The sequence below is a fragment of the Arachis ipaensis genome, chromosome B01 (genome assembly GCF_000816755.2).
Source record: "Arachis ipaensis cultivar K30076 chromosome B01, Araip1.1, whole genome shotgun sequence".
Lineage (NCBI taxonomy): Eukaryota > Viridiplantae > Streptophyta > Magnoliopsida > Fabales > Fabaceae > Arachis > Arachis ipaensis.
Window position 1 is genome coordinate 127,647,510 of NC_029785.2, and position 11,229 is coordinate 127,658,738.

Sequence of the window (11,229 nt, forward strand, 5' to 3'; positions counted from 1 at the left end):
AAAAATCTGTTAACGGAATTGACGGCAGGACAAAATTGAGACGATTTTGAAACGTTAGGGACTTAAATAGGACGAACACGTTGGGACAAAAACAATACTTAAATATGATTAAAAAATAATTGAATAACTATGTATCGTAAAATTAAAATTTAAAATTTATTTCTATGTATCGTTTTTATCCCCAACGTTTTCGTCATATTTAAGTCCCTAACGTTTCAAAATCGTCTCAATTTTGTCCAGCCGTCAATTCTGTTAACGACAACAATGAGCCAATTTTAAGAAGACGATTACAAATAATTATTTAATTTTGTTCTTAACAAAAAATAAATTTACTTAGAAAAAAATAATGTGATTAAAAATAAAATAAAAAAATAATTGAATAACTATGTACCGTAAAAAATTGATATTATTAAAGGATAAAATTAAAATTTATTTCTATGTATCGTTTTTATCCCCAACGTTTTCGTCATATTTAAGTCCCTAACGTTTCAAAATCGTCTCAATTTTGTCCAGCCGTCAATTCTGTTAACGACAACAATGAGCCAATTTTAAAACGGTAGAAGACGATTTAAAATATTAGGGACAATTTTAGGACTTATCCAAAGATAAAAACAATACTTTACTCTTTAAAAAAAGAGTTAAACCCGTTCATTGATTTATATATTACAAAATTCATAAGAATTTTCTCTAGTTTGATTCGATGTTACCTATCAAATTTAGTTTCAAAACTTAAGAACTTTGAGAATAAGTTTTCAAACTTAATTTAAGTAAAACATGTGTCACTGCTGACAGTACTAACATTACTCTTTTCTCCATGCCTTATTCAGCCGGGCCTTATCAACAAATGCAACAGGGTCCGTGTCTGAACTTGCATCAGTCTCCTATGAGTGGAAACAACACTGATAGGGAAGGTTTATCACCTCCATTAGGGCTAGGGGGGAGGAATGATCTTGCAGGAGACATAGGGGATCCATTAGAAAAGCAATTCGAATTCCCTATGAACAGGTATTTTCTGTTTCTTGTGTTCATCAAAAGCATTGATATATTTGTTTAGTTAGGCGTGTTCCATGTAGTGTTATATTTTATATAAATAGTATTTAGCCAATCATATTCTTCATGTGTCTATGACAAACTAAAAAATAGTGTGTAATAACTATGTGTTTATAGCTAATTAGGACTGCTGCTTTTTCTAATAGATTATATTGTGGCTTGTATGCGCTTTTTTCAGGAGTGATGATGAGGATGAGTATGGTGTATATCAGTTGGACTCCGAGATGAGACATTATCCTCAGGTGAATATCCTCGCTTGTTGATCGTTGGAGGGGCTCTTGAGTACCAGCGTGTTGCTAATCTGTTGTCTAGTGTAGATACCTTATTACAGCAGGTTTTAATTGCGATCCATTTATTTATTTATTAACTTGCTCATGTTGTGGTGCAAATGCTATTATCACGAGTTCATGTTAATGGATTTACATTCTCTGTATAGGAAATGGACCATCTGAATCTTTGCAATCTGCATCATGTATCAGCCATACAACTGCCTTTTATTCTTCCATTGTCGCTTCTGGAAATGCAATTCCAGGTTCATACAATGAGAAAATTCTTCCTAGCAAATACACAAATGACTCCACACAACCCCTGGAGGAGGAAACTCCTGAAGTGAACAACTCTTTGGGAATCATGAATGATCCTACTGTAAATGGTTATTGACCTGCAGAGAAATTAGATCATGGCATCAATAGATTTTGTAATATCCATTTCATTGTATTTCAGTGGCTGCATTGTCAATAATAAGAACTCTTTAATAATAAGAACTTGAGTTTTCTTAAGTTTCTGATATATAAGAGTTCTCAAATTACCTGTTTTGGAACATAACACAGACATTTGGTCGTTCGTGGTGGGATGAAATTGTGCCAACTGTTGTGATGCCAACTGTTATGACAGGAGCCGAGCCTCATAATCAGGTATTATTCTTGCATTATGCGCCTTCCATTAATTGCAAAAAGACTTGATGGGATTTTTGCTTTTTGGGAAATAAGAGCTTGCATTGCAATCCTTGGAGGTATTCTTGGGTTCTTTACAAGATCTTTCCAAATTTGAAAGCTTAGTTTTTTGTAATTAAGACATTTGCACAATGTTGAACTATCCTCAAATGCTGTCATTGGGTGAGACTGCAAATTCATTAGTTCCACAAAAAAAAATGGAACTAGAAATTACTCAAACTTACAAAAACGAAAGGATATTTAATTTTAGGGTGTTTTGTATTCTTTGATAGTCATTGAGGTAATACTATAGAGAACTAGAGATAGAGACATATTTTTATAGTACTTTAAAGAAATAATTGTTCTATATGATTGAATATACACACAGCAAGCAAACTTTTTATACAGGCACAATTGCAATAATTAGCTTATTAGACCTACTCACAAATAGTTAGTGAGATCTAATCCAACAAATCCTCTTCTTTTTTGGTAAGTGTAACTAATTTTGGGCTATAGAAATCCTCATTAGTGTACTCACATTCCAGAGTTCGTTCTTAGTCCTTATTGAATCAAAGTAAATTCTTCTCAGCCTTAGATTACACGAAAGAAACGAAAATTTCGTCTACAATGACAAAGATCAAAACATGATTAGTAACATCAACTGTTCTCACTATCACTGACAGGCTCATAGTTCTAGCTCCATCCCTGAATAAGCATTCACTTAACTTAGCTTCTGAATTAGGCCTCACTGTTTTGCCTGTTCAAAGAAATAACATAAAAGCTCTCAGTTGTTGTGTTACATTTACAAATTAATAGTGTGACCCTAGTTGATCACTCATTAGACATTAAACCGTTCCATTTTATCCATTTTACTTGGCCGGCATAGATAAAATTGACAGTGACTATATATGGTTTTCCTGTGTTGTGTGCAATATGAAAAATTTCTCAATCATGGGTTTGATTTCAGTGTGTCTCTGAATATTCAAGTAGTACATAGCAAAGACAAACTAAAAATAGAGGAAATAAGAATGCACCTGTGAATAAAGGAAGGTGCCAAGAATTGCAATCGCAGCAGCAACTGCATTGGTGGGATGAATTGGCGTGTGGAAGATAAGAATGGAAGAGACAATTACTGAAATTCTCTTCATTGTGTTCCCTATGCTAAATGTGAAGGGAGATATTTGATCAAGAGACATGCAAGAGACTTGATTACACATGTGGTAGAACACACTCTGAGCAACTACCCACCTGAAAAAAGTTACAGCCGAAACGTCCTTAAGTATTTTTGACAAAGAAAATTGATCAGTTTAATATTTGATAGTAATAAGAAAAGAGGATTGATTAGTTAACTTTAGGGACATGAGCGAGCCTTGTGGCCCAGGAGATGAACATGATAAGAGAGCCGGCGGCGAGGGACAGAGAGTGGAAGTGAGCCAGGGGTATGGAAAAGCATTGAGAACCTTCTTGTTGTATATGTTGAAGACGACGTTGAGTGCCCACCATGTAGCGAAATACAAACCAATCTTGAGCTTCTGAGCTGCCTCTGATGTCTCTGCTGCTTGTGGCTGTGACTTATCTGCCTCATAGGCATGACACCCTGCAACCTTCCTTCTAGGTTTAGTTGACAATGTGAGGTTCTGAGTGCATGGAATAATGTAAAGTGGTTTATGGGAAGAGAAAGAGGGTAGTGCAGTGCTTTGTTGAAGATTTTGAATAGAGGGTGGTAACCTTGGAACAGGAACACGCTTTCTGCAGGAGAATGCAGCAGAGCCGGCGAGGGGTGAGGGTGCTGTGTAGTGTGTACTTTAAGGATGATATCATGGTGGTTTCTGATGGTGTAAAACAAAGAAGATGATGAGTTTGTAGATTTTCATATAATCAACAAAGGGTATTTGTATTTGTATATTTGATGAAACCAATGTGATGTGGATTCTTGTGTCTTACGCATTGATTACTGCGCGGAAGCCACATGAGCAACGGTTGACAAGTTTGTTAGCAAAGGTACTTTTGGAAGGTGACAAGATCGAAGAGGAAGAGATTTTAATGGAATATGGAGACGGATCTTCCTAGGGTGTCTTTTTAAGTGTAAGTTGGGCCAACGACTTAAAGTAGTCTTAGATCGTTAAGCACTGTTGCTAATCACGATTTTAATTCTCCTGGTAATTGGCTGATGCTGCGAACTCAGGTTCAGCTGCCACTTGGAGTACAAAGGAAGATCGACGAACAATGGAAAGGAATCTCTTCTCTCTCTCTCCACACACATATATATACAACGCAAAATGTTGCATTGAAGCAGAAGATAAGGTGCAATGAAAATGAAGTCCATCTTATATCCGACCCTGTTATCATTTCTGCATTGGCACGTGGCGGTGGTATCAGCTGCAAGGCTGAACATGGCTAGCGATGAATCGGCCTTGGTAGCCATGAGGGAGCATTTTAACTCCTTGGATCCCAACAATGTGCTCGCAAGCAACTGGTCTAGCAGTACCTCTGTTTGCAACTGGATTGGCGTCACCTGCGGCTCTTCCCACCGCAGAGTAACTGCCTTGAATCTCGCTTACATGGCTCTTGATGCTACCATCCCTCCGCATCTTGGAAACCTGTCATTCCTTTCTCTCTTGCTTCTTCCCAACAATAGCTTCCATGGTACTCTACCTGCTGATCTAGCTGGATTACGCAGACTGAGCATCATCAACCTCAGATTCAACAAATTCACAGGAAGCATCCCGTCCTGGTTTGAATTTCTACCCAAACTAGAATACCTGTTACTGAGAGGGAACAGTTTCTCTGGCACAGTCCCACACTTTCTGTTCAACATGACTTCCCTGCAATCGCTTGAACTTTCTGAAAACAAGTTTTGGGGTCCCTTACCTTCCAACATTTTCTTGTCTCCTTCGTTGCAATATGTGTATCTTACTCACAACCAAATTTCAGGAGCTATCCCTTCAGCTATCATCAACAGTTCGTTACTGCAGTTTATTGTCCTCGACTACAACCACCTATCCGGACAACTGCCGGAGAACATCTTCCACCATCTTCCAAACTTGAAAGGGCTTTACGTGACTAGTAATTCCTTATCCGGTGAACTTCCATGCAGTTTGTTCGATTGCAAGCAACTGCAATTTTTATCCTTATCCTACAACACCTTCGGTGGAAACATACCATCTGCCATCGGGAATTTGACAAGCCTCAAAGAGATCTATCTTGGCCATAACAATTTCAGAGGTATCGTATGTTATGCCAATATGACTCTGCGAATTGAGTTTGATTAACGTTATCGTTGTTTATACAATTTAACGTATCACATTGTTCGAATGTTGTGGCAGGTGCAATACCATATGAGTTTGGTAATCTACGTAGTTTAGAGATTCTGAGTCTTCCTTTCGCCAATGTGAGTGGCTACATTCCGCCGTCAATCTATAATATTTCTATCCTACGGGTAATTACTGTTACTGGAAATCATTTATCAGGCAGCCTCCCAGCAAGCCTAGGCTCCATGCTTCCAAAACTTGTTGGGCTGTACATGGGGATTAATTATCTCAGTGGAAGAATCCCAAGCTCCTTGTGCAATGCCACTATGCTTAATATCATAGATTTGTCTAACAATTCATTTTCTGGATACATTCCAGACATTTTTGGCAGCTTAAGAAGTCTCCAGTGGCTCAATCTTGGTGCAAATAATTTGACAAGTGATTCATCCGATTCAGAGCTAAGCATTATAAATTCTTTGACAAATTGTAGATTTCTCAAAACCTTGATATTTTATGAAAATCCATTGGATTCTATTCTTCCAATATCGGTAGGAAACCTTTCTACTTCTCTGGCCGACTTGGATCTTAAGGGTTGTTCAATGAGAGGCACCATTCCAGCAAGTATTGGCAACTTGAGCAGCTTGATAAACCTTGACCTTGGTGATAATAATTTTGTTGGAACCTTTCCTATTAGCATAGGGAAATTAATAAAGCTACAAGGCCTCTTTTTAGATGACAACCAATTGGAAGGATTTGTTCCGAATCAATTGTGTCAACTAACGAGCTTGTATTCATTTACCGTTAAAAGCAACAAGTTCTCTGGCCCTATACCTTCTTGCTTAAGCAATCTTACCTCATTAAGATGGCTTCGGCTTTCTTCAAATAAATTCAACTCAATACCTTCCACCTTGTGGGGGCTGTCCGATTTATTGCTTTTAGACTTATCTTCCAATAATTTAAGTGGATATCTCCCATTAGATAGTGGAAATCTAAAAGCCATAAGTTGGATTTATTTATCAGGAAATCAATTTTCAGGTAGCATCCCAAGAAGCCTCAGCAATCTTAGGAATTTGGTTCTTCTTACCTTAGCAAGAAACAAATTTGAAGGGCCCATTCCAGAATCATTTGGTCGTATGGTAAGTTTGGAACTCCTTGATTTATCAGAAAATAACTTGTCTGGTGTCATTCCCAAAACATTGGAGGCACTTGTATATCTGAAATATTTCAATGTTTCTCACAATAAGTTAAAAGGAAAAATCCCTGATGGAGGACCTTTTGCAAACTTCTCAGCTCAGTCGTTCATGGGGAATAAAGGATTATGTGGTGCTCCACGTTTCCAGTTTTCGGAATGTAAAATTGAAAAATCCAGAAGATGGAATGCACATATTGTGTTGACATATATTTTACCTGCAGCAATAGTTGCCACCCTTCTTGTGGCATTCCTTTGCATCCTAAAATTCCGGAAGCACAAGGTGGTCAACAATTCAGAGACGAATCAATCAGGAGCAAGATGGAGAAGAATATCATACTATGAAATTCAGCAAGCAACAGATAGGTTCAATGATGGCAACTTGCTTGGTGTAGGGAGTTTTGGAAGAGTGTATAAAGGAGTACTCTCAGATGGGACGAATGTTGCAGTGAAAGTGTTTAATCTGGGACTAGAAGGAGCATTCAGGAGTTTCGATGCTGAATGTGAGATATTGCGCAGTGTCCGCCATCGAAACTTAACCAAAATCATTAGCAGCTGCAGCAACATGGACTTCAAGGCATTGATCCTAAGCTACATGCCTAATGGGAGTTTAGAGAGGTGGCTACACTCGGAACACCATGGCTTGAGTATGATCCAGAGGCTAAACATAATGATAGATGTTGCAGAAGCAATGGATTACCTGCATAATGGTGGTTCTGTACCAATTATACACTGTGATTTGAAACCCAGCAACATATTACTAGATGAAGACATGGTTGCCCACGTGACTGATTTTGGCATTGCAAAATTGCTGAGTGGGGATGACTCCATCACTCAAACCATGAATCTAGCCACAATAGGCTATATGGCCCCTGGTGAGTTTCTTATTTAATCTTATGCTTTATGTAATAAACCTTGATAGCAATCAGCTATGAATCTAATAAAATTTGTTTTGTTTTCCACTTTGATGTTTTTCTTCTTATTTTGTAGAATATGGACTTGAGGGAAGAGTGTCTAGGCAAGGTGATGTGTATAGCTATGGAATTTTACTTATGGAGACCTTCACACAGAAAAAACCCACTGATGAAATGTTTGTGGGAGAGTTTAGCATCAAAGAGTGGGTGAAAATGTCATGCCCTGATTCACTACTTGATATCGTTGATGCAAAATTATTGGTGGAAGAAGGAGAAACAGATACTAAACAGGACTGCTTGTTGTCTATAATGACTTTAGCTCTGAATTGCTCAGCTGAGTCTCCGGGTGAAAGGACAAGAATGAAAGACGCTATGAATGCTCTTAACAAGATTAAAAGATTACTCTTGAACTAAAATATATGCTTAAGTGTTAGGCTCAATTTACATATTTAGAATCATTTTTAGAAGTTCTAGTAACCCCTTTTCATTAAGATGTAACTTCTCATTTTAACAATTATATGCATTGCGAATTGGAATCGTGTTTCGGCTGATTTTTTCCTATATGGAAACAAGAAACGTGATGTGCAATGAAATGGAAGAGTGGAAAGAAATTCTACTGGTATGGTGTCAGAGAAAAAACGTAAGCTACGTTTTATCTTTGTTTTTTTTTTTCTTTTTTTTTGGTTCAGCAATTTAGATAAACGCAGGTTGCGTTTTATTGTTTTAATGGTTTTCAAATTTTTTTTAAAATTTTGATTGCGCCCAAATGCAACCTGCGTTTAATGAGGGCAGTATGTTATTTTTTTTTGAAATAATAAAACGCAGCTTGCGTTTTTTTTAGTTTGGCAGTCTTTTTTTTTTCGAACAAATAAAACGCAAGTTGCGTTTTTTGTGCGTCAGAAATTTTTTTTGAAAAGCCAAAAATGCAGGATGCGTTTGTTAAAAAAAATATATTTTAAGCAGGAACCCAACCTATAAATACGAAGCAAGATTCATTCAAAATACTTCATTGCACTTCTATTCCTCCTTTTCTTCTTTCTTTCATATATGTAACAGTTCTGAATTTTTTTGGTGTAAAAAAAATCGAGTTATGGAAGGTACTGCAAATTTGCGAGTGTATTATAACGGTGATATTATACCAAACACATACGAAGGAGTGAGTTTTCTTTGTCAATGTCCGTTGTCATTTGTTATATTGTGCACGATGAGTTTTGTAGAGTTGAAAAATGGTCTTTGTGATAACATACAAAATCACATTTCGAAAAAGGTGAGCAATATTTTATACAGGAATCATGTACAAGTATTTGGTGGGCTGATACAGTTTCAAATAATGCCCATCACGGATGACGCCAACATGCAGCAGATGTTCTGTATTTATCAACAAATCCGATTTCACGTGCCGATGATAGAGCTGTACGTTGAGTTCGAACAGCATTCGAGCCTGGACGTGGCCGGCGAGGAGGTCGATGTTGATGAGTGCGGGGACCTAGATTGGGAAGAAGATAACAACGATAGTGAAGAGGAGTTCGAAGCCAACTATGAAGTCGATGACGAAAACGATGACGGAGACTTGGCAGGCAATTCGGTGATGCAGAATGAAGCGGCCTCGATTGTAAGCCGGCACCCGTTTGGTGTTCCATCTTTTATGCGGACTTTGGATCTCGAACCAATGCATGCCCCGAAATTTCCTGAGTATGCGAATAAGGGTATGTTATGATTATTAATTCAAGTTACCATTAGTGTACATTTTATTTGCCTTGTCTGTGTAATGGTGGTGCGCATGTTGTAGGTGAAGGCAACGTTGCGGCGGAAGATGGTGAGTTTAATGTCGGAATGGAATTTGGCTCTAGAGAGTCGGTGATATCTGCAATCAAAAGCTACACTATTTCTAAAGGAGTTAATTACACTGTGTATGAGTCTGAGCCGCAGACATTCTATGCGAAATGCAAGGGTTATGGTGCCGGGTGCGACTGGCTTATCCGAGCTAGCTTGATTCGAAAGAAAGCTTGTTGGGAGATCAGGAGATACAATGGCAAACACACGTGCAGCATGGGCACGATCTCACGCCAAGTTAGACTCAGACACAATTGCAGATGCCATTAGGCCGTTGGTCGAAGCAGACCCATCGATAAAGGTGAAGTCTATTATTACAGAAGTTCAATCCAGGTTCAACTACACTGTTAGTTACCGCAAGGCTTGGTTGACAAAGCAGAAATCCGTCGTAAAAGTTTTCGGTGATTGGAAAGTTTCTTACCAGACTCTGCCGGTATGGTTGAAAGCAATGACTGCAAAGATGCCGAGGTCTCGTGTCCAGATAAAGACGCTCCCCGTTTACCGTGAGAGTGAGGAGGTTCAAGGTGTAAGAGTTTTGCATCGCGTTTTTTGGAGTTTCTATCCATGTATAGTAGCCTTCCGACATTGCAAGCCACTGGTGCAGGTTGATGGCACACACTTGTACAGAAAATATAAAGGTGCACTTCTAGTTGCCATTGCACAAGATGGGAATCAAAACATTGTACCTGTTGCATTTGCAATAGTCGAGGGTGAGACGGCAGACGCGTGGGAGTTTTTCCTAACCAACTTGCGGAGATATGTTGTTACCATTGATGGCGTCGGCATTATTTCTGACCGTCATAACTCCATCGACGCAGCAATAGCTCGCAGTAACGGTGCATGATCACCACCAAGAGCGTAGCATATGTTCTGCATCAGGCACATCGGGTCCAACTTCTTAAGGAGGTTTAAGGCTTCGTATTTGCATAAACTTGTGGTTAATACAGGTATTTGATTTTGCTGATATGATTCTATTCACAATAATTTTGTGGCATTTTCTTATGATTAAATGGTTTGTATAACAGGATATTCGAGGACGGAACAGGAGTACAACAAGAACTACCAAAGGCTTCAAGAGCGAGGTGAGGCATACATGCACTGGTGTGATGAGATCGGTGTTGATAGATGGGTGTTGGCATTCGACGGGGGTCATCGTTGGGGACATATGATGACAAACTTGGTAGAGTGCATAAATTTTGTCCTAAAGGGTGCACGCAACCTTCCTGTGACTGCCATTGTTAGATCTACTTTCTATCAGCTGAATGAATTGTTTACTCGAAAGAGCGCCGAGGCTCATGAGCGTGTCCGCAATGGATTCACGTATTCAGAATTTGCCACCAAAAGAGTAGAAGAAAGTTTTCGACGTGCAGGAAGCATTGTGGTCAATCGGTTCGACAGGCGCAACGAGGTGTTTGAGGTTCGCGAAATGCCAGATGGTTCCATTTACACTATTAATCTCGCACAACGACACTGCGACTGTGGCCATTTCCAAGTCGAGCGACTTCCATGTCGCCACGTCCTTGCATGTTGCGCTAACCAGCGTCTTGATTGGCAAGTATATGTGCATGATGTGTACAAGATGTCCAAAATTTGCAAGGTCTATAGAGGCGAGTTTGTCCCGATGGGTGACCCATCTACGTGGGCTCCATATGAAGGAGCGAAGGTGATCGCGAACTGGACATTGAGGCGCACAATCAAAGGAAGACCCAAATCAACCCGCTACTTGAATGAGATGTATTCGCGTGACATGCGTGGTTCTCGCCGGTGTACTACATGTGGTAAGGAGGGACATAGCCGGAGCCGATGTCCACAGCACGCAGGTCCAAGCTCTACCGGGGGTCAATCGTGATTAAGCCTTTTGCATGTTAACGCATTTTAAACTAGTCAGTAACTTTGTATGTAACTTTTTATGACCTATTTAACTTTTCATGTAAATTTTTTTGTGCCTTCATTACTTAGTTCTAACTAGTGTGTAAGCTTTTTTATGTTTTTGTGCATTTTACTTATGTCTTTGTGCATTTTATTTATATATGCATTAAATAATAACTACGAATGTAGTT

The 11,229-nt window shown here is 38.9% G+C and overlaps 3 protein-coding genes across 5 annotated transcripts; 2 read left to right on the plus strand and 1 right to left on the minus strand.

Moving 5' to 3' along the window:
• On the minus strand, window positions 1,959–3,787 carry LOC107613644 (glucose-6-phosphate/phosphate translocator 1, chloroplastic-like; the record flags this gene model as incomplete). The annotated part of the gene is made up of 4 exons (XM_021112010.1): window positions 1,959–2,171; window positions 2,521–2,739; window positions 3,017–3,230; window positions 3,333–3,787. Coding segments are annotated over 3 exons (681 nt in total), but the record flags the coding sequence as incomplete, so codon positions are not given.
• On the plus strand, window positions 3,786–7,885 carry LOC107637427 (LRR receptor-like serine/threonine-protein kinase EFR). 3 transcript variants are annotated; one of them, XM_021104230.1, is made up of 4 exons: window positions 3,786–5,207; window positions 5,309–6,369; window positions 6,478–7,297; window positions 7,413–7,885. In XM_021104230.1, the coding sequence occupies exons 1-4, from the start codon at window positions 4,292–4,294 to the stop codon at window positions 7,748–7,750; spliced, it is 3,135 nt and encodes a 1,044-aa protein (XP_020959889.1). In that variant the 5' UTR covers window positions 3,786–4,291; the 3' UTR covers window positions 7,751–7,885. The 3 variants fall into 3 exon arrangements, with proteins under 3 accessions (XP_020959889.1, XP_020959881.1, XP_020959886.1); XM_021104222.1 differs by having other exon boundaries at window positions 3,786–4,067; window positions 4,168–5,207; window positions 5,309–7,297; XM_021104227.1 differs by having other exon boundaries at window positions 5,309–7,297.
• Window positions 10,035–11,018, plus strand: LOC107613655. Its single transcript, XM_016315749.1, has 2 exons — window positions 10,035–10,116; window positions 10,195–11,018. Exons 1-2 carry the CDS (start codon window positions 10,035–10,037, stop codon window positions 11,016–11,018), a joined length of 906 nt encoding a protein of 301 aa, XP_016171235.1.

Coding starts and splice junctions, on each gene's coding strand:
- LOC107637427 (XM_021104227.1), top strand. CDS start 4,292: ATGAAAATGAAGTCCATCTTATATCCGACCCTGTTATCATTTCTGCAT. Junction 5,208..5,308: donor TGGCCATAACAATTTCAGAG/GTATCGTATGTT, acceptor ATGTTGTGGCAG/GTGCAATACCATATGAGTTT. Junction 7,298..7,412: donor AATAGGCTATATGGCCCCTG/GTGAGTTTCTTA, acceptor CTTATTTTGTAG/AATATGGACTTGAGGGAAGA.
- LOC107613655 (XM_016315749.1), top strand. CDS start 10,035: ATGTTCTGCATCAGGCACATCGGGTCCAACTTCTTAAGGAGGTTTAAG. Junction 10,117..10,194: donor TAAACTTGTGGTTAATACAG/GTATTTGATTTT, acceptor TTTGTATAACAG/GATATTCGAGGACGGAACAG.